The following is a 24,026-nucleotide window of genomic DNA, read 5'->3' as shown; positions in this document are numbered from 1 at the left end:
CCCTATTATTGGCTATGAGTGTGTTAATCTTCGATGTTGCTGTTACAGACACATAGCTTATAGTCGAGTCACTTCGGTTCCATGAACTTTATTATGTGACTCAGTGTGTTGTTGTTTGTCCTTCCAGAGGACCAGTGACATCATAGGAGATATTTTGACTTGGATTTAAGTGAGACAGAATTGCATGGTATTGTCAGTTTTATTCTCTCTTCTTGAGTCATCTAAGTCCAGTGGCAGGACAAAAGCCAGGACAACTAGCAATGGCCCACGATACAGTGAATAACCTTGGCATCTTTCTTGCCTGACCAAGCTCTATTTTTTTTTTTTTTGCTTTTTGGAGGACAATTGGGGTTAAGTGACTTGCCCAAGGTCGCATGGCTGGTTTGTGTGTGTGTGTGTGTGTGTGTGTGTGTGTGTGTGTTAAGTGTCTGAGGATGGATTTGAACTCAGGTTCTCCTGACTCCAGGGCTGGTGCTCTATTCTCTGCACCACCTAGCCTTCCCCCTGACCAAGCTCTATTAAATGCTCTGCAGCACCTGCTTTCAGTTGTTTTCGTGACCAGTGGAACAATGTTGTCATCCTCTCATTCCACTGAGGAAAGTCTTCACATGCTTGGGGTAGACATTCCCCAACTTAACCAGAGGTTTGAGGCCTGTTGGTTATGCTCAACCTAGTTTAATTCCATTTGCCAACAAAGTTTAACAGGGTGTGGCTGCTGCACGTTCTATATCTTCTTGCAGACACAGGTGAGAGTTGGGAGAATCAGGGATACATCAAAGGTGGATGAATGCCCCTGAAAAGAAACAGCAAGCCGTCACACCAGAGGTGGCAGTCCTCCTGAATATCTCATACAGTCTGTTAGCTACTGCTCTAGGTGCTGAAGATTCCAATACCCCGAGCTCCTGGTTCAAGTTTCTCCCCTAGCTAGACTATCCTCCACATAGCAGTCATGATATTTCTAAAGTACAGCACTGCCAGTGCCACTTTCCTGCTCAGTATCTTGTAGTCTTCTCCAGGGCTTAATACAAAGTAGTTTGTTTTTGACATTTGAAGCCTTTCCCAACATGGTTCCAATATATCAGTCCAGAATTTTTAAATACTTCATACACTCAGCCTGATAGGCTTTTTTTTTGTTGTTGTTAAGTGATATCCCATCTTCCATCATTGCAGACTTCTCCTTCATGCCTGTGTAATACAATGGTCAACAACTCCATAAAAAATAATAATACATGGGGTGACTAGGATTTCCATTTGAAACAGATTCTTTACGGTGTCATCCTTACACAAGGCATGTAGACATTGACTTTCTCTCTACAATCTGCTCTCATACATGCCACTCTAGGTTTTGAGAGAGAGAACAATACCGCACAATTACATCTGAATTCTTTGAGAACCCTGGTGGTAACCATGTAAGTGGCAAATATATTTCTTTTCCTCACTGCTCTAGCTCTTGAATTCTCATCATTATCTTTCTTTTTACCCAAGCTATTAAAAAATTAACATACTGTTAAGGTTTCAGTGGCAACAGAAAAACCAAGCACCAAGTGTTATATTTACACAAACTAGCCACTTGCAATAATGAGACTTTTAGAACTTAAAATAGCCATTTACTTAATACAAAATAAATCATTATAACATCATAAATACATTAAATCAAATGCATAAATAATAAAATGTGATACAATACTAATATAAAGCTGGGGCATGAACTCTACTAATGCTCCCAATGTTAAAGAGAGTAGGTATATGCTTATAGGAACCTGGAAAAGGAACAGCTGAGAAAGAAAAATTCAAGTATTTAGGGGAACTACTCTGGACTTCAGGTTTTGATAATATTGACCCATTTAGAAAATGTAAATATCCCATGAAATAGCATCTCTCTTCATTGCTTGTTTGTTGATCCTTATCACTCCTCAGATGGGTAAATCCTCTATTCTTTTATATTTGAATGTAGCATTTATGAACGTCTTCAATTTTAATCACCATTAAAAGGACATTTAGAAAGTTACAGATCTTAATTTGAACAGCAGTTCTCTTTAAGCAGGAGTGCTGCAAAGTTCATGAAATTGGCTCTTTCTGTGTTATACAAACCATCCTAGTCAGTAATTCACTCATTCAGGTGATGTGTTGTCAAATCAGAACAGAACTGCCAATACATGTCTTAGGCTTAATAAGTAGCAAAATCCACCCAGTCAGCTTTTCTTACATTGCGAGATATCTGCAGTATCTGCTTTGGCCTTTTCTGTTTTCTCAGAACAGAGGCAAGCAGAAAAGGGATAATATATACTTATGAGTTTTACTTCTTTAAAGCTGTAGGTGGTATTGAAAGGCAATAGATAAACTGTCATCTTTATTTAGTTGTTCAAGCAACAAAAGCCAAAGTCTTCTTGTCAGCTGATTCTTCTTGCTATTGGTCTCTTTAGACCAGGCTTGTACAACCTGCAGCCTGTAGGTTGCTTTGACTCTCAGGCAGCTTGGAGCTGGCCAAAGGATTTTAGGAGCCCCAGGAAAAATGTTGAAGACGGCATCCTTTTTAAGTAGAGGAAATCCTTTGACTGGATGCAGGTTGTGCAGGCCTGCTTTACACAGTTCACATTAACTGCATTTCAAATTCCATGCCATTTCTTCCTCCTGTCATTCTTCAGCTTTCTTATTTTTTCAGTGACTTAAATAAAAAAACATTGGCTTTTGATTCTCAGTGATCCACCTTTCAATGTAAAGGTTACAGATCCTCAAATTTCCCTTATGAAATCAATACTCACTTAAAATTATACTTCAGTTGGCATATGTGATACGATTTTGATTCTATTCAGTTTTATCCTTTAGACATAATATAAGTATATGGAAATAAGTTTAGGGAACATATTGTCCTAAAGCTCTAAAGTCTTTAATGTGGTCCAACTCATTTTGTGTCCTTGAACTCTTCATAGTTACATTTTTTTCCACCTTGTAATAAGTAAAAGTTCTTTCTCTGATCCTTTAAACCATAAAACTGTTTACATAAAAGTGTTACCATTCTATTTTGTTTTCCAGGTGACTTGAATCACTATAATTATGCTGCAGTTCATTTTTTTCTGTTCCAAACTGCTTAAATCCCATCAGAAAGTTGTTACTTCATACACATATTTGTGTTTTTAATTAAATAAAGTTCCTATCTAATGCTCTTTAGATACCAACAAATTTCATTTCTAACATCCTTTGGCTGTTGTTAAAACTTTTCTTTATTGAAGCTACTTATTCATCTCCTTTTAACATTAAACTGATCATTTTTTAATGAAGTATTAGCTTAAATAGAGAGTACATCACACCTGAAAAGTACTTTCTTCTGAACTCTGCCTCTTGGAATCTATTTTCACTAGGTATGGTGCTACACACCTATAGTCTGTACTGCTAGAGTACATTGAGTCTAATAGATTACCTGAACCTGAAAGTTCTGAGATACAGTAGGGCTAAATTTGATTGGGTATGCAGATGAAGTCTGGCAATAATGTGATGAGGTCCCTGAGCAGAGGCTTACCAGGATACCTAAGGAGAGACAAAAATAGAGCAGTTTAACACTTTTGTTTCAGTCACTACTGGGATCAGGCCCATGACTGGCTGCTGTACTTACAACCTGGGCCACACAAAAAGATCATATCGCAAAACAGTAATGATAACAATAATGAAGATGATGATGGTGGCGTATCGTCTTTATTTTTCTTCAAAATTTAATTCAAATGCCATTTTTATATGATACATCAAATGGAAACATTAATGTCTACTATCCTACTGTACGTTAAATCCTTGGAATTCTATTTTACTTGCGACTGAAAACTTCTGAATTTAGACTCCCCTCTTTGAGCTCAAAGATTGTCTTACTTTTCTATTTGTATCCTTAGAACTTATCACAGTACTTCACATACAGTAAGAACCTAATAAATGTGTCTCATTCACTTCCTATATAAAGTCTTTTCTGATCCACTAGCTACTAGTCCCATCCCTAATGATATTTATACTTTATTTTATTTTTATATAAATATGTACATATGTCGTTTCTCATTAAGAGAATGAAAGCTCATTGAAATAAGAATTGTTTTAATTTCTGTGCTTTTTTTTCCCCCAACTGTTGGCACTGTGGCTAGAATATAGGTTTCATATGTACAATGGGTATCATATTTCTTGCCTTCTGAATAGGTAGGTAGAGGGTGGGAGAAATTTGAAAATAAAAATAAAATTTTAATTAAAAAATAAAATGCAATGTTGTCTATAAAAAGTAAATATTCATTGAATGATGGACAGACATTTTTATTCTTGATTCTTTTATCTTTGATTATTTTTTCTTCTTATTCATTTAGTATTTTATTTTTCCCAACTTACAACGTAGAAACAATTTTCAACATTCATTTTTTAAACTTTGCATTCCAAATTTTGTCCCTTCCTCCCAACCCCCCTTATACTCCCATTGAGAGAGCAATTAATTTGGTATAGGTTATACATGTATGGTCATGAAAAACATATCCATAATAGCCATGTTGTGAAAGAAAACATATACAAATAAACCCTCAAGAAAAATAAAGTAAAAAAAAACATGCTTCAATCTATTCAGATACCATTAGTTCTTTGTCGGTGGATGGGTAGCATTTTTAATCATAAGTTCTTCAGAGTTGTTTTGGATTTTTGTATTGCTGAGAATAGATAAGTCATTCACAGTTGATCATCTTACAATATTGCTGTTACTTTGTACCCACTATATTTCATTTTGCATCAGCCCATACTTTCTGGGTTTTTCTGAGAGCGTTCTGCTCATCATTTCTTACAGTATAATAGTATTCCTTTATAAATATGTACCACAACTTTTTCAACCAATCCCCAATTGATGGGCATCCACTCAGTTTCTAATTCTTTAACCCCAAAAGTAAAAATATACATACATACATACATACACACACACATATGTTCTTTCCCTTTTTTTAAAAATCTCTTTGGGGATAGAGAAGTGGTATTGTTAAGTCAAAGAATATGGCTTTATAGCCCTTTGGGCATAGTACCAAATTGCTCTACAGAATGGTTGAATCAGTTCACAACTCTACCAACAGTGCATGAGTGTCTCATTTTCCCCCATCCCTTCTAACATTTGTCATTTACCTTTTCTTATTAGTCAATCTAATAGCTATGGGGTAGTATCTCAGAATTGTTTTAATTTGCATTTCTCTAATCAATAGTGAATTAGAGTATTTTTTTCATATGGCTATAGTTTTGATGACTTCATCTCAAAACTGATCATATCTTTTGATCATTTATTAATTGGTGAATGGCTTTTATTTTTATAAATTTGACCCATTTCTCTCTATGCTTGAGAAATAAGACCTTTATAAAAGGAACTTGCTTTAATTTTTTCCTTTTTCACAGTTCCTTTTGCTCCTCTCTATCCTATCGTCCCATTTATGCTGCTCTCTCTCTCCTTTCACCTTGTCCCTCCTCAAAAGTGTTTTGCTTTTGACTACTCCCACTCCCAATCTATCCTCCTTTTTCCTCCTACTTTCCTGTAGGTGAGATATATTTCTATACCCAATTGAGTGTGTATGTTATTCCCTCTTTAAGCCAATACTGTAAGGCTCACTCACTCTCCCTCACCTCTCCCCTCTTCTGTAAAACCTTTTGCTTGCCTTTCATGTGAGATAATGCACTCCATTCTACCTCTCCCTTTCTCTTTCCCCTAGCACATTCCTTTCTCACCCCTTCATTTTATTTGTCAGATGTTATCCCTTCATATTCAGCTTATGCCTGTGCCCTCTTCCATACGTACTCCTTCTAACTGCACTAATGAACAGAAAGGTCTTATGAATTACAAATATCTTCCCACATAGGAATGTAAACAGTTCAACCTTATTGAATCCCTTATAGCTTCCCTTTTCTTTTTACTTTTTTTGCTTCTCTTGAATTTTGTATTTGAATTTGAGTTTTACCTCCATGCTAGCAAAAAGACTGTAATCTCCTTCTGACCAGTTGTCAACCCTTATAGTCTGTCTGTGGGCTGAGAGCTCTAGGAGCAGCTGCTGCTGTTGCTGATTCATTCACTCCCAAGCGAATGTTTTTCCAGTAAGAGAATTTCTACCATTGTCAGTTCAGAAATGAACCTGATATATCCAGCAGTTTGTTGAAACCATAATTTATGGAGTGACTTTTCTGAGATTTGATTTTCTCATGTGGGAGGGGGGACACACAAGAGTTATTTTTTGGTACACATTTGTCATATTCACTATTTAAATCTTGATATAGATTTTGGGGGGAGGGGTAAAGAGGCAGGGGGAAATCCTTTGATAAAGTTTTGTGTGTGTGTGTGTGTGTCTTAGTATGAAATCTATGACAGACCTACAAAATACACGAGCCCTTACTCTGTTAAAAGAAAAAAAAACAACCAATTAAACAAAAGAAAAAAATTCCATGGATCTGCCTTAGTCCAGATCTACTTCAGTCCAGATCTTCATAGATCATTGTTAGATATTCAACATTTTTGTATCATAGAAATAAAAATGTATTTCCATAAGATGAAAATTAAAGAAATTTTCAAAAGACTCAAATTTTTTTTTATTCTGATTTGCTGTGACCAGGGCTGTGTTGGCTTGGCATGCATTAGCCTGTACTCCACACTCACTAAGGTGTGACAGATCTTTCCTGCTGAACTTCTAAGTTGTCTTTGGTATCTGTGGACTGGGAGGTCTGTAAACTGCTGCCCATGATTCAGTTGCCTGGAGGCCTGCTCTGGATTTGCTGGGGTTAGTCTGTGGTGGTGTGACCTGTGCTGAACTGTGCTTCTCTCTTGTGCAGCAACCTTTAATGCTTACCTTACAAGTTCTCTTGAGCTAAAAATTTCTTTCACTCTATCTTTTTGTGGGTTTTGCTGCTCTAGAAGTTGTTTAAAATAATTTTTGAAAGACTCAGGTGAGTCCCTACTTTTACTATGCCCTCTTGATTCTGTCTCCAACAATTACTATTTCTGAATATTGATACTTTCCAGCCTTTATTCTCTACACATTTTGTAAATATGTCATTAATATGTCATTGATCAAATGTAGCATCATGGAAGAATGACTAGCTATGGATTTGAAGGAGCTGGATTTAAACGAAGGCTCTGCTAATATCCTGACCTTGGGAAAATGAATCAGCTTCTATGAGTTTCAGGTCATCATCTATAAAATAAGCAACTTGAATTAGATCTCTAAGACATGATCCAGCTCTGAATGCTGTTAGTTTGTAGTACATAGGACAGGGCCAAGTACAGAACCCTGGAGTGCATTAGAGACCTTACTTTAAGTTGAAATTGATATCTTTGAATGCAGTTTTAGATTTAATACCAATCAAACCACATTTCCCTATTTTACTCCTATGGATGTGAGAGATCTTATCTGTTCTGAAATCTAGATTGATTGTTGTCCTTTGTTCTTGAATTGTACCAAAATGACATCACTATGCTCTTCCAATCAAATTACAGTGTGTCCAACTCTGGCTGATCAAAGAAATACAAGCTTGGAATGTTCCACCACAGGTCAGGCACCAATAGTCCATGTGAACATTTGTGATGGATTTTCTAAATTTGCACCTCTCATGTTTCTCTCAAGCTACTTCAATTCTTCTTTGCTCATATAGTGTCTCACCTTCTCTGATGAAGGCAAACCATGCTGGGTAGTCCTGTGCCAGTATCTCCATGTCACATGATCAATTCCAAAGTTCTTAAGAGATCTTGAGAGTGTCTTTGTATCACTTTTTATGACAACCATGGGAGTGTTTGTCCTGTGTGGGTTCTCCATAAAATAGTCTTTTTGGCAAGTGTATGTTTGGCCTTCAAACAATGTGGCCACCCCATTGGAGTGCACTGTCTACAGTGGAGTTTGAGAAAGGACCTCAGTATCTGGTATCCTGCCAGTTGATCTTCAGGATCTTCCTAAGATAATTCAAATGGAAGCAATTCAGTTTCCTGGGATGGCACTGGTACACTGTCTGAGTTTCACAGGTATACAACCATGAGGCCAGTACAATGGCTCTGTTGACCTTTGGTTTGGTAGTTAGTCTAATACATCTTCTCTCCCACAGTTTCCTTTCTAGCCTTCCCAACAATGAGCTAGCTCTGGCAATGTATTCATTAAGCTCATTGTCAATCTATGCATCCCTGGAAAGTATACTGTCAAGTAAGTGAACTTATCCTTCACATTCAAACCATCTCCATTTTTTTGGTAAGCAATGGTTACACGTGTGGACAGTGTGGTGCTAGTGGATGGAACACCTGCGTTTTGGTGGTGTTAATTGTTAGACCAGAATCAGCACAAGCAGCACAGGACCATAATTTCTTGAATCTCAACGTTAGAGGCTACATTGAGGCCACAATCATCTGCAATCAGAAAAACATGAGGCGACGCTTCTTCCACTTTGGTCTTGGCTTATAGCCTTTTGGAGCTGAAGAATTTAGCATCGGGGCAGGGGCTGATTTTGATGCTTTGTTCATCCTCTTTGAAGACATGTTTGACAACATGGTTAAAAGCATCATGCTAAGAGGCATGGAAACAAGCACCTAACCCCATTTCATACGTTGGTAACTGGGAAAGCACAAAAGCATCATCTAATATCCACATCCAGGAATGCATGGAATTGTGAAATTGATATAGGATGCTGATGCACTTTTCCATGAAACAAAATTTTGACAATTTTTCCATAAACCCTCATAACTGACAGCATCAAAGGCCTTGGTCAGATTTACAAACATTGTGTACATGCCTCTCTTTTGCTCCTGGCCTTTTTTTGCTCCTAGAGTTGTCTTGTTGGGCAGCCAACACCATGTTGATTATTCCTTGGCCATTTCTGAAGCTACACTGTCTTTCAGGTAGATGACCATCTTCCAGGTAAAGGATCAGCCTATTAAGGAGAATTCTGGCAAGAATCTTGTCAGCAATGACTAAGAGAGAGACCTCCCTATGATTGTCACAGGAAAGTCAATTTCCTTTACCTTTATGGAGATGAAAAATGAAGGCATCATTGAACTCCTGAGGGATGATCTCTCCTTGCCCTATAATCCAGAAAATATCAGTCAGCTTTTGTATGAGCAATGGACCTCCTAACTTGTAAATCTTAGCTGGAATGGAATCAGAACCAGGTGCCTTACCACATGAAAGGAACCTAATGGCATTCAGAACATTTTCTTTAGTTTGAACTTCAGTTAGGGATGGACTGACTTCAACCTGAGGAAAATGGTCAGTGGCTTCATCAATGATTGATGACAGTTTGCTGAGAACACTATGGAAGTGTTCAGCACATATGTTTAGGATCATGTCCTTATTACTAATCAATGTGGCTCCATCAGCACTGAATAGTTGAGATATACCACAGGTCTTTGGACTATATATAGCCTTCAGAGCATCATAAAAGCCCACTGAATTTTTATTATTTGCACAGAACTGAATTTCATCTGCTTTCTTACTGAGCCAAGGATCCTGCATCACTCTAAGCTTCACTTGTACTTTACTTTTGATGGAATTAAATACTGTCTTCTTAGAGATGGATTAATTATGCTACTAGTAAATGCTGTGGAGTTCTCCTTTTTTGTTTAGCAGGTTCTGAATTAACCCATCATTTTGACCAAACGAGTCTTGATGTTTTCTAGTCTTCTGACCCAGATGAACAAATGCAGTGCTATACATCAAATCTCTGAAAGTTGCACATTCCATTCTGCTCCACTGCTGCCAGATGTGTGTTTGCTCAACTTTCCTTCCAAGTTACAATAAACCATTCCAGTTCAGAGAAGAGCTCTAATCTGTTGACATGAATTCTTCTGGTAGTCATTTTGCCTTGGGATCCCTGCTTCTGTTGAATGTGAATATTTAACTTGGAGAAGATTCATCTATGATCTTCCCAGCATGCTACACCAAGCATTCCCTTCATTTATCTCACATTCTGTCTCTCCTCTTTACAATCACATTATCTATTAAATATCAGAATTTGCTGTGAGGGTTCATCCACGAAGTTTTATTGCATTTAGGTAAACAGAAGATAGTGCTGGTTTTTGTAAGGTTGTGGGATGCACAAGGCTTCAGGAGTAAGTGACCATTCCTGTTTCTGTTTCCAATTCCATTCCCCCTAGGACTCCCTGCTAAGTCTGCTAGTCTGAATCTCCTCTAGCATTAAAGTCACCCAGAATTATAAGCTTGTCCTCTTTTCACACATTTATGATAAAGGTCTCCAGATCTTCATGAAATTTGACTTCATTAGGGTTTGTCATGGTGGAAGCATATGAAATGATGATGGTGGCATAGTGTTTTCCTGAAATCAGATTGTCATGAGTCTGTCATTCAATTCTTTTTCAAGGCATATAAACTTGTTGACTAGATTAGTTTTGATTGCAAACACTACACCAGCTTTACAGCATTGCTTTTCACTTTAGCCACTCCAGAAAAAAAGGGCCTTCAGCTCCAACTTCAGTAAGCTGGCTATACCTGTAGAGTTCTCTTGCAACAAGAACTTTGTCTTTCAGGTCTACTAGATTTGTGTTGTCTATAAGTGTGCACACATTCCATGTAACAATAGTGAGTGGAATCATCTTTGCAGAAGTTTTCGTACCTTTTTGTATTTCCACTACAGGGTGGGATCCCAGTCTGATATGGTAATCAGGCTAATATTGGGTAATCAGACGATACTTAGGCACCTTTTCTAGCCCCTTCTTCGCAGCAGGAGGTGAACAGTGCAATCCTTCGGTGCTCAGACATCCAGGGGACTGCTGAATCCCACTGCTGCTTCTGGTGAGAAGATGCCCCTGTGGGCTGGGCTGCCTGTGTGCAGGGTTGTGACTGCAGCTCCCAGGGTATCTACTGCTGTTTCTTTTTCACTTGTAGCCATAGGACTTTGAGATGGTAAAATGATGAATCTTGAATGGTAAAATGGCGGGATGATGTCTTTTGATTCACGTGTAAAATGCATTTAAGTGAGGCAGAGTTGCATGGAGTCATCGGCCTCAATCTCTCCTCCAAAGTCATCATAGTCCAGTGGCAGGACAGAGTCAAGATGACTGCTGATGACTTGAGGTTCAGTGGATGATCTTTGTGTCTTCAATGTCTAACCAAGCTGTAAGAGCTCCACAAAACCTACTTCAGCTGCCTGATGGTCATTGGAACAAATTGTTCTCATCTTCCCATTCCACCAGGGGTCTCCCCGTGTCTCCACATGCTTGGGGGTATACATCCCCCAAATAATTGATGGGTTTGAGACCTCCTGATTACCCTCAATCTTGTTTAGCTCTGGCAAAATGGTTATGGGGTACAGTTGCTGCAGATGCTCCAGCTTTTTGGAGCCACAGCTGTGAGTTAGGTTGAAAAGAGGAACCCCAAGGGTGGAAAGCCGACCTGAAAAGGGCTCTGCAGTCCTCACACCAGAGACTTTAGTCTTCCCTGAACATACACAGCCCCCCATGAAATCTCGATACACTGTTCATTAGTGAATGAAGAATATTTTATTCAGTTTCTATGATAGGGATAAAATAGGAATGTCATGAGTCTTTGCTCTGAAGAAGTTCGTGCTTTAACTGCAATAGAATAACATGCAAAAGAAATTTCAGTTGTAGGGCGGGTGGAAAGACTCAGAAATACTTAGAATTCAGGAACCTATTATATAAGATGAGTCCTTTGGCTCCATCAGTCAGTCAGATGACCTTGCTAGGTCTTTGCTGATTGTAGAGGCAAGGCAGATAATAAGGCCTGTTGTGTGTTTTAAACTTAATGGTAACATTTTACTGACCTTAACATATTATTGACTGTCCATATGTTCAAATATCCTCTGCTGGAAGAAATGTCTCCTATAATTTGTGGTCTCAACTGCTGGATCCCTATGCTAATATTGTTGAAAAGTCACTAGGGGTATGGAGCCCAATCTTCAATTCTGCCTCACCTTCTAGAGCAAGAATTCTTTTTAAAAAAGTTAATATTTATTAATTTAATTATTTTTAGTTTTCAACATTCATCACTTCCAAATGTTTTAATTTTTCTCCCTCTCCCTCCCCCAAGACAGCATGCAATGTGATATGGCACTACACATACATTCCTATTAAACACATTTTCATGTTAGTCGTGTTGCATAGAAGAATTATAATGAATGGGAAAGACCATGAGAAAGAAAAAAAAAAAAAAAGAAAGTAGTCTGCTTCACTCTGCATTCTGACTCCATAATTATTTCTCTGTATGTGGATGGCATTTACCATCATAAATCCTTTGGAATTGTTTTAGATCCTTGAATTGCTGAGAAGGGCTAAGTCTATCAAAATCAGACATAGCATACTGTAGCTGATTCTGTGAACAATGTTCTCCTGGTTCTGCTCACTTCACTCAGCATCATCTGAGTCTTTCCAGGATTTTCTGAAGTCTTTATCTTTTTGCTGCCTCTTTATCATTTTTGTAGCACAATAATATTCCATTACATTCATGTACTACAACTTGTTCAGCCATTCCCCAATTGATGGGCATCCCCTAAATTTCCAGTTCTTGGTCACCACAAAAAGAGCTGCTATAAATATTTTTGTACACATGAATCCTTTTCCCATTTTTATGATCTCTTTGGGATATAGGCCTAGAAGTGGTATTACTGGGTCAAAGGGTATGCACGTTTTTGTAGCCCTTTGGGCATAGTTCCAAATTGCTCTCCAGAATGGCTGGATCAGATCACAGATCCACTAACAATGAATCAGTTTTCCTAATTTCCAACATCCTCTCCAACATTTATCATTTTCCTGTTTTGTCATGTTAGCATATATGATAGGTGTGATGTAGTATTTCAGAGTTCTTTTGATTTGCATCTCTATAATCAGTGGTGATTCGGAGCATTTTTTCATATGGCTATAGACAGCTTTAATTTCTTCTTCTGAAAAACTGACTATTCTTATCTTTTGGCCATTTATCAATTAGGGAATCACTTGTCTTGTAAATCTGACTCAGTTCTCTGTATATTTTAGAAATGAGACTTTATCAGAGACACTAGTTGTATTGTTTCCCAGTTTTCTGCCTCCCTTCTAATCTTGGTTGCATTGGCTTTGTTTGTGCAAAACACTTTTCAGTTTAATGTAACCAAAATTGTCCATTTTGCATTTCATAATGTTCTCTCTTCTTCGGTCCTAAATTCCTCTATTCTCTATAAATCGGATAGATAAACTATTCCTTTTACCCCTAATTTACTTATAGTATCAGTCTTTATACCTAAATTGTGTACTCATTTGGACATTATCTTGGTATACAGTGTCAGACTTTGGTCTATGCCCAGTTTCTGCCATACTATTTTCCAGTTTTCTCAGGAGTTTTGTCAAATAGTGAGTTCTTATCTCAGATGCTGAGGTATTTGTGTTTATCAACAGTAGATTACTATACTCATTGACTAGTGTGTCTTGTGTATGTAACCTATTCCACGATCTACCCAAGAGCAAGAATTCTTAGCTGTTTTTTTGTGTCAAGGACCCCTTAGAAGTCTGCTGAAAATGCGGACTCCTTTTTCAGAATAATGTTTATAAATATGTAAAATAACATATGTAGGATTGCAAAGGAAATCAGATTTATTGAAGCAGTTATTAAACTATTTTAAAAGAACAAATAGTTTAATGTAACCAAAATTATCCAGAATTGTTCAAATGATCTCATTGTTCAAAAGAAAGTAGGTGGTGTATTGGTTAGAGTTCTGGACTTGGAGTTAGGAATATGAGTTCGAATTTGCTTGCTTCAGTCTCTTTTCTGTGTGGTCCTCAACAAATCAGTAATACTGTGCCTCAATTTCCTCATTTGTAAAATGAGGACCATGATAGCAGTACCTCAAAGGGTCGTTGTGAGGAACATCGAGTAGCAGCTGTAGTGTTTTCCAAACTTTAAAGTGCTAGATAAATTCTAGTTATTATTACTTCAGCAAACTCATGAACTATAATACCTTTTTTAGCCTAGTCTATGAAGCTAATTATCATTTATCATAATGTTTTTACAGGAAAAAAATGAGTTTGAAATATTTTTAAATGAACTTTTGGCATAAAGCCTATGTGATAAGTCAAGGTTACCTAGACACAATTTATAGAAACATGCTCTAATCATCAAATTGCTTCCTTGATTATCTCTGCCTGAATTGGTAGGATTACTTACAATTTCTATTTAAAGATTAACTTCAGGTTGAGTCAGAGAGAATAGTGAAAACTATTGCCATAGTGAAATAGTGATATTTACATACAATAGTGAAAACCGATTACCAGAGAGTTAGTTTGATGGCATTATTGTTACACTGTGTTGTTCATTATTAATTATAAATATTAACAAAATGACTAGATTGGATATATTGGAATCCAGTTTATCCATGAACATGTTTAGCCTTACAGCTTATTTTTTTTTGTCAGCTTCTCAAACACAGCAGTTTCACACAAATGTATTTCTCCTCTAAATTCTCAATGACGTATCTCTTAAAAAAACATAAATGTAGCAATTACTTCTCTGAATTTGCCATCAAACCTTTTCAGCATGTGTTACAGTTTGTTTGAATTCTCTAGTAGTTTGGCAGTACATGTATTCCACGCTGGTTTTTTGGATTCTGTGTTTTCAGCTGGAGAGACTGCAGACTGAGAATACCTCTGAGTGGGGCAAGAGGGAAGTACTTGAAACAGAGAAACAAGGATTGGAAAGAGATAATAGAAGGTTAAAGGCCCAGGTGAAAGAAATGGAAGAGCTTTTGGATAAAAAAAATCCATTAGCTGCAACCTCTCAAGGTTTTGATTTGAAGATGTCACAAAGTGAGCTGCTAGAGAAAAACAAGGTATGGATTCTACTTTGAAGTACCTTTTCTTACATGCAGATATCCTATTTTTAATGCCTAGTTATCTTCAAGTTTGACCTGTTTCCAGTGTTTGCCTTGTCTGTTTTCTGCCATCTAAGATGCTACCAGAAAGGTATCATGCCAGGTTTTTGATACTCTAACTTATAAAATCACTCTTTTGGTTCAAGAAAACTTAGAACATCAACAACTTTGAAGTTTTACAGTATGTCAGAGCCTCTCAGGGACTTCGAGAAAAGTGTGGTTTCAAAGATTTCCCCCTAATGACAATAAGTCTTAGAAAACCTTAGTCATTCTTTATGGCTTACTTGGCCTGTTGTGTTTCATTCTCTGTGCATTTTCCAAGCAATTGACCTTATTCACACCAAATGTCTTGTCCCATCAATTCTAGTAATTACTCAGTAAGCTTTAGTCAGCAGCAATCTTAGTAAACACTTGATAGATTTGGCCTGTTGTCTACATGTCCTTGGTTCATATGGAATCAAGATCAAATAAGATTTTTAAAAACGAATTCTAATATCAATTTTAAAATAAATTTCAGAGACTGTTATAGACATATACACATTCACATATGTGCGCACACACACACATATATATATATATAGTAATTCAAAATAGTCACTAAAAACCTGAATTGTCTAAAATTATTTTTTCCATATAATTCTGTAAAGATCTTCATAATTCATGGAGGAAAATGCTTTGCTTATAGGTTTTGTAATTTTAAGTTATAGTTTATATTATCACTTTCATTTGTAATGTAAGAAATTTTAAGGTAATTTATATGTAATTAGTATATCAATCATGCCATTTTCTTTCCATTTTACTCCCTTTGATGGGAACTAGCAAGTTGAAGAGACAGAGGTGAGGAGGAAATTTGTTTTAAATATATGTGTATTTTTCCATACTATATTTTTGTTCTTTAAAAGCTCATAAAGATTTAAAACCAAAATACCACATTGCTTTTACTCAGTCTTTGATAACTTTGCAGTTTTCTGAATTTTCTATATTCAAAGTTTAGATTTTTATTAATCAAAAAATGTTATATTTTGAAAATATAACTAAATTCTAAAAATGTCATGACCAGAAGTGAAAATTCTATACATCCCTACTATGTAACAATCTTTTCCTTCCTTCCTTCCTTCCTTCCTTCCTTCCTTCCTTCCTTCCTTCCTTCCTTCCTTCCTTCCTTCCTTCCTTCCTTCCTTCCTTCCTTCCTTCCTTCCTTCCTTCCTTCCTTCCTTCCTTCCTTCCTTCCTTCCTTTTCTCTCAGTGTCTTCCACACTGAAGCAACCAGTGCAATGCCACCTTGTAATATTGCCCTGGTTGCTCCTGACTTAGGCATTTAAGCTTTAAACTGAATCATTATTTTCACTGATTGTAGTTTTCATCCTATACCAGGGTATTCACAACACTTCTTTAATTGGTATTCATTGAAACCACTAACTTAATCATAAAGTTATTTTGTTCTAACACGCACATCAATTCTGTATTTGAGGGTTATATATTGTTTAGAATTTATCTAAAAGTTTCATAAATGACCTTGATCTTCCTATTAAATATTAAATGAATAGCCAAGATGTCCCTTCAAATTATTTGGATACTTTCCTAGGGTACAGCCAAATGAAATTGTATATAATAATGGTTGTATGAACCCAAGGGGAAGAGTATTTGGAATACCTCCAGTTAGCCACGTTCTATCCATAGACAATCTCTGCCTATTTTTTCTCCCATCGGGCCATTGGAATTCTCATCTGTACTTCTCTTTTTGGACATTTGAATCTAGAACATCTGCATCAAGCTTATGTCAATCAGAATAACCCAGACAATTTTGAGGACTTTAAATTATTTGGAGTACCAGCCTGGCACTCTTAGTTCTTTTGAAAAACTTCAGGAACCTTTTGTCCAAATCATGAAAGGTCCATAACTTCAAGAAATATTTCTCTATAAGAATGATACAGTAATTTACCTAGAAATCCTGTCTCCTAAAGTCCTCATCTCTCACATATGAGTATGGTTTATACTAGTCAGTCACAGTATCTTCTGGGTCTTCATAATCTCCAAAATAGTTCAAAGTTTGGTCATTAAGCATACTGAACCATTTCTGTGCTGTGATGCTGGGCAAGGTAATAAAGTCTAGCATATGTTTTTTGTTCCTATTTTATATGAGAACAAGAAGTAATTCCCTATTCCTTGAGCTCTAAATGAATAATAAAGTCTATTAAAATCTCACTTTTTTGTACTGTAACTATTGAACCAAAATGGTTATTATTAATTCTAACAATAGTTTCTCATTCAACACAAGTTACTTATATAAATTTGTATACCCAGATACATTGTCAATGGGAATTGAGAATGAGTTTATATTTTTTAAAAATCTCAATATAAAACACTTTTAACCATGTGTACTGAAAAATGAAACTTTTAAAATGAGCTTGCCAATATGGAACATGAAGTATAGAGACTTAATCTTCTATCCAAGACTTTCAAGCAAATTTCCATCTCCTTTCTCCTTTCCCTGGAATTGATGCTAGATTAAAACAATTTTTTTCCTCAGAACAAAAAAAAATATGCATTAGTAATTCAAAAGATAAAGGTTCTTTCAGGTGAACTGATTTCAAATAAATTTCAAGCTCTCAATCTCTTTGCAGACATGTTGCTCATACACCTATTTTTATATCATTGTAATGTATATGTTTTACAAAAACTATATCTGACTTTTTAATGGGTAAATTGTATTTTAAACATGAGTAAATAGATTAGTTCTTCATTTGCTAAGCCTTGAGTGGCTATTCCCAAAAGGTTAATTCTATTGATGTCTGTGCTGCTGTTTCTTCTGGTGGAAATGGCATTTTTCCATGGCTTCAGATAAATTGATGAATCAACTGAGATCAGATGATGGATTTGGTGTAGTACTATTGATTGCTCCTCATGGAATGATGTTTGAATTTTAAAATAATAATAATGACATTTGAAAAATAGCCTGATAATATAATTATAAATGGAGCCCACCGGTTAATTTTAAGAATACAAATAGTGAAAAACCTTAAAAAATATGCATTTATAGGCAATATCATATTATAGCTCACTCTTTTACTCCCCTTTAACATACATAGTTTGAGCTGGGTAATGATTGATTATTTCCCTGTTGTGCTCCCAAAGCTAGCATGAACATTAATTATGAAAATAAAGGTGAGATGAATGACCTAATGTAAACTTCTGGTACAACTTAAATACCTGTACAGAACACCATAGATTTGATGGAAGTTTTATTAAAATGTTTGACTTATTTTCTTATCTGTGTTGCATGAGAAAAATGAAACAAAGACCATGATTAAGCTTAATGCAGTCATCCACAGAGTATCTACACAATTCTATTTGACAAGTAGAAAAAAAAAATTAAGCACTTCTGGTCTTTTGGTATATTTATGTATATGACATATTAGCTCTTTTTTTAAATTGGTTTGACCCTCCCCTGAATTAACTATTGAAAGCATATGGTCATAGCTTAAATGCTTATTTTCTCCCTACCTAATATTTTTACTTTTGTTTCATGTTTCTAATTCTAGATATCTCTTATTATCTGAATATGATCTCTGCTTTACCCCATTTGACAAAGTCAATAAACATTTGTTGAGGACCTTCATTGCGAAGGAAACTATGTTATATGAAGGAGATAAAAAGAGAAAAGAAAATAGTTCCTGCCTTTCAGAAGTCTGGTTAAAAGTCAGTAGTAGTACAGGATATAAAATGTATGCAAATTCAAACAGAACAAAATAATTTGAGAAGGGAGATGAGTATTTAAGGAAAATAAGAATTCTGCTAGAGGAGGAAGGACTATGTTCAAGATATAGGAAATAGCTACTCTTTATCATACCTGTGTGGATAGTCAACAGGTCAATTCAACAAGCATTTATTAAGCACTCCTGTGAGAGGTACTGTGCTAAGTGCTAGGGAAACTAATACAGACAAAAAGAAAGACAATTTTTGCCTTCAGGTAGCTTATGTTTTTATACAGGAAAAGATAAAACATTAAAAGAGGTAGGGGGAGGGGTGGCCAGGTGGCTCAGCAAGTAAGAGCACCGGCTCCAGTGTCAGGATGACCTGGGGATTAAATCCGGGCTCAGATACTTAGCACCACAACCAGAAATAACTGACCATGTAACCTCGAGCAAGTTACTTAACATCGATTGCTTAAAAAATAAAAAAAAAAAAGAGGTAGGGGAAGGGTTCCCACATAGGGTAAGGATGAAATTATCCAGAGACTGAAGGATGGTGGGTCTGCACCCTTCCTCAAAACAGATGTTCTTGAGAGAATTTAATAATGGGAGAAGGGGACGGAGGCAGAAAGCCACTTAATCATGGCGAGGAACAGGTAGAGATAGACAGATAGTATCAGTATGATTAGCGACTTAATATATGCCAGGATGTTTATTTCCTAGTAGACCATAAGTTTCTTACAAGCAGATAATTTCATGATTTTTTTCAGTTCTATGTCCTTCAGGTCATGCCACAAGGTAGGTTTCTTGTTTTTGTTGTTACTCAGTCACTTTTTTCAGTCATGTTCCACTCTTTATGACCCCATTTAGTGTTTTCTTAGCTGAAGTACTGGAGTGCTTTGTCATTTCCTTCTCTAGTTCATTTTTACAAACAAGGAAACTGAGGCAAATAGGGTTAAATGACTTTCCAGGATCACACAGTTAGTAAGTGTATTAGGTCAGTTTTGAACTCAAGAAGATGCGTCTTCCTGACTCCAGGCCTGGCACTCAATCTACTTTGTCACTTAGCTGCTCCAAAGGTGCCTTATAAATGGTTATTAAGATGAATAGAATAAAAATACATCTTTCTTGGGAGCATTTGGCTGTATTCAATTTAGTATTTGCTTTCTTATGTTTACCTCTAATATTTTTGTATAGGTATGACTTTTCCCCCAAGAAGATTATAAGTTTCTTGAAAGTAGGCCCCATGTCATATATTTCTATATCCCTATAAAGATCAGTGCTATGCTATTCAGTCAATAAATGCTTGCTGAACAGAATTGAATTGTACTGCTATGGTGTTACACAGATCAAACCTTACCTAATTCTTCTCGCACCTGCATGCTGGGCCAGCAGTTCCTGTTCTTGAACTGGACATGACAATCAGGAGGATAAAAGTGAATGCTACTTGATATCCATATAGGTAGAACTGTGCTGAAGAGATACATTTTAGTCTGTATATACACAGAAAGCAAAATGGGTATTACAGAGAACAGCAGAAAGAAACTGAATTCAGTCAGATGATTATTTCCTTTTTGTGTTTTGTCTATTTTTATTGATAATTTTTCTTTTGTATCATTTTAATTTCTCCAAATATCCCTTCTTCCTTCCCCACACAGAGATCTATTTTTTATAAAAGTAGAAAAAACCAAAGCCAGTAAACAAAATTAATTAATTTGTCAATCAAATTCAATAGTAAGTATGGTGTTCCACAAACATAGTCCATAGTCATTACCTTTGCAGAGACAATATTTTCTGTCTATTCTTTGGGGTCCAGCTTAGTCAGAATTACCCATACTTCAGTGTTGATTTAGTTATGGTTGTTCTTTCTGTTATATCGCCATAGTCATTGTATATATTTCTTTCTTCACATTAGTTCAAATAATTTTGTCACATGCCTCCTTCATATAAAGTCATTGTTTCTTATAGCAAAATTATATTCTATATATTCATATGTATATGTATATGTGCATATCTATCCATCTATTTAATTTATTTGACCATTTCACAATTAATGGACATTGGCTTTATTTTTACTCTTTTCTTAGTAAAAACAAATTAAGAAAAATACTATTATAAATATTTTGTAGTAAATTGGACTTTTCCATTTTTTTCCTCCTTACTGTCTAGCAATAGTAGCCCTCTAGGTAAAAGAATATAGCCAATTTAGTCACTTTCTTACTGTAATTCTAAATTGTTTCCACCATGATTGGGTCAATTCACAGATCCACCAACATTGCATTAGCTTTCCTGAATTTCATAGGTTTTGTAACAGTGACTATTCCTATCTTTGATCATCTTTAGGTGATTATTTCTTTTAAGAAAACAAGGAATTTAAACGGCAAATACAATTTTGCTTGAATTCAATTTTTGATATTTTAATTTTTTTATATTTTGAAATTTTGAATCAAAGTTTTTGATAAAAACAACAGCAATCAGTTACTCAAATGGATTCAAATATTTGCTGTATGCTCCCCACCCCCCACTCCACCTCGAACCTTAATTTGCAAGCATACACCTAGCCCTTAATCATCAAAGCATGGAAAGGAAGAGGAGAAACCTAGGGTTAAGATAAGATTCTTGGCCGACTTCAGAAAAGAAAGCTATTACCTTAAAAACTGATTAGACCAAAACTTTAATATTAAGAAACTTTATATTTGTGTATATATATATATATTTATAGCAACATATATTTCTATAACAAATATACATACATGCATATATGTACATTTGTTTCTATGAACACACATGCATATATGTATGCATATTTATGCATATATTATAATATAGTGACAACATTATAGTCCTGATATGATGTGATAATATGCATAACATAAATTCTTATGGACATAACTTTTGCCAATAGTGTTTCATGGGTACTATTTATTTTATCAAGTCCTTTAAACATTTTACACATACATATACGTCGTCAATTTTGGATGTTCTTATAAGTGCTTGAATGCAACTAGGGTGATGGAGTAGATAAAGCTCTGGGTCTGAAGTCAGGAAGAACTGAATTCAAAGTCAGCCTCAGACATTTATATTTGTGTGATCCTGGGCAAATTATTTACTTCTGTTTGCCTCAGTTTCCTCTACTGTAAGATGGGAATAATAATAAGACCTTCCTCTAAGAGTCATTGCTAGGATCAAATGAGATGATGATGATGATAAAGCCCTTGGCATAGTACTTAGAATATAACAAGTACTATATAAAATAGTTTATTATTATATATTTTATTTATTTATTTTTTGCCTTTTGTAGGGCAATTGGGGTTAAGTAACTTGCCCAAGGTTACAAGGCTAGTTTGTGTGTGTGTGTTTGTGTTTGTGTGTGTGTGTGTGTGTGTATGTGTGTGTTAAATGTCTGAGGCTGGAACCGAACTCGGGTCCTCCTAACTCCAGGGCCAGTGCTTTTACTCACTGTGCCACCTAGCCGCCCCAAATAGTTTATTATTTTTATTAAAGTATTACATCTGATCTAGAAAACTGACATCTTATATCCCATCTACAAACCAAGCCTTCTACTACCCCTTCCTTAATGTGACTAATGCTAAGGAAATGTCAAGCATTCACAGTATATAGGAAAACATATTAAACTGTATTTTTGCTTCTTTGTCTTATTGTTTGGTTTTATGTTGTTCTTTATATTCCTGAATTTTCTTTAAAAGAGCCAAACCCACAACAAAAACCTCTAACAATGAAGGCATTTCATATTCTTTATACCTCCATCACCTAGCACAGAATGTGTTTGCTCATTGCTGCTTAATAAATGCTGGTTAAATTAAATTGAATCATTATCTGAATTTCAACAGAGGAGGAAACTGAGGCTTAAAGAGATATTCACAGTTACAGTTTGGATTCAAGTCTGGATTTAAACTGAGGCCCTTTGACTCTAAGGTCAAGACTCTTTACAAAAACAATATTAGTTTTACTTTCTGTTACATTTTAAGTTCTGAACTGTTTCCCTCCCCTCTCCCTCTTTTACCACACTGCACTAGAGAAAGCCCATTTCTCTATCTCTCTCAAACACACACATACACACACACGTGGATATATATATATGTGCTTGTGTGTATGTACAACTATACTATACATCTATTTACCAGTTCTTTCTCTGGAGGTAGATGGAGTCATCCTTTGTAGTGCCTTTTTAGTTGATTTACATATTTATACTGCTCAGAATAGCTTAGTTATTCACAATTATTCTTCAAACAATATTGCTGTTACTGTATATAATGCTCTCTTGGTTCTGCTCATTTTACTCTTTGATATTTTGTGAAAGTCTTTCCATGTTTTTCTAATATCAACCTGCTCATTATTTCTTACAACACAGTAGTATTCCATTGCAAGCATATACCACAAATTCTTTAGCTGTTTTCCACCTGGTAGGTATCCCTTCAATTTCCAGTTCTTTGACACTGCAACAAGAGCTGCTATAAATACTTTAGAACATATAGGTTCTTTTCTTTTTTCCATAATCACCTTGAGAAACAGACCTAATAGTGGTATTGTTGGGTCAAAGGGTATACACAACTTTATAACTCTCCACTGCTCTTTCTAATACACAATATGCTGCTTAATAAAAACTAAACAAACTACAAAGACTTGCTAGATAAAATAATCACTTTTTGAAGGAGGAAGGGATTTAAGAAATGAATGGATTGAACAATGATTATAAATCTATAACTGATGTGATGCCTGCATTAAGTGAGGCTCCTCATGGAGCAGTGCTAAATGAAGGGATGTGGGCCAGGTGGGTCAGTGAAGACTGAGCCAATTTATTCATCTGAGGGTCCAAGTACATATAGAAAAATGCAGCATAGTTTTCAAGAGCTACTCCCATGGAACACTTCCCATGCCCTAGTTCTCATACATGACTTCCTTGTTCTTTTATCTCCTATTGTGGTTTAAGAGATGGGCAGGATGTTCCAAAAACCTCCTTTGCACAGAGGAGTGGTAAGCCAACATCCTGAAAATGTGAGCCCTTGAGGGTGAGAACAGGCAAGATTCAAACTCTGTGCTTGAAATCTTCAACCCTGATCAGACTTCTCAGAGCTGGCCCTCTACACTGATGGAACCTCAGAGGTGAGGCATTTTATTGAGAGAGGAAATTAAAAGCTCTTTTAGAATTTCTTTTATTCATTCTTTCATTTCAACAACTGTCAAACTCCTATCACATGTAAAATGATGTTTTCCTCAAACTTCAGTGTCTGTAAAAGAATGACGGTAGCATCACACAGCTTTATTTTAGGACAAGTGGTTTTTTATCCTTAGTTTATCTTCTTTTGAGCTTTCTTACAATAGCTTTCATTTGAAAATAAAATACAAGCCAACAGGATAGCAGAGTATACTTGTTAGTTTTTTTGCTAAGTGAGAAAAATTTATAGACTGATAGCTTTGTGTTATCTGACTACTTGATAAGGAAAGTATCTAAGAGGAATGAAAGACGGGTGTATGTAAGATTATAGA

General features: G+C 35.9%; 1 protein-coding gene and 1 long non-coding RNA gene across 6 annotated transcripts in view; one reads left to right on the top strand and one right to left on the bottom strand.

The window, feature by feature from the left end:
* Nucleotides 1–24,026, top strand: part of CCDC102B (coiled-coil domain containing 102B) — a 762,014-nt gene that overhangs the window by 233,154 nt on the left and 504,834 nt on the right. For 4 of the 5 annotated variants that reach the window (XM_069099570.1, XM_069099571.1, XM_069099569.1 and 1 more), the window contains one exon: nucleotides 14,575–14,784. The exons of the other annotated variant lie outside the window; for it this stretch is intronic. In XM_069099570.1, coding sequence (XP_068955671.1) covers nucleotides 14,575–14,784 — 210 coding nt within the window. The remainder of the gene's footprint in view (nucleotides 1–14,574; nucleotides 14,785–24,026) is intronic. 5 annotated transcript variants of the gene reach the window in all.
* Nucleotides 412–20,116, bottom strand: LOC138170331 (uncharacterized). Its single transcript, XR_011170577.1, has 3 exons — nucleotides 19,879–20,116; nucleotides 3,419–3,525; nucleotides 412–793 (listed from the first exon to the last, which is right to left on the bottom strand). It is a non-coding gene; the product is annotated as an uncharacterized lncRNA (long non-coding RNA).

Source organism: Petaurus breviceps, unplaced genomic scaffold (assembly GCF_028583685.1).
Source record: "Petaurus breviceps papuanus isolate PSGF00001 unplaced genomic scaffold, PetGlider_PUasm1.0 38, whole genome shotgun sequence".
Taxonomy (NCBI): domain Eukaryota; kingdom Metazoa; phylum Chordata; class Mammalia; order Diprotodontia; family Petauridae; genus Petaurus; species Petaurus breviceps.
This window is presented reverse-complemented; position numbering and strand designations above follow the sequence as displayed.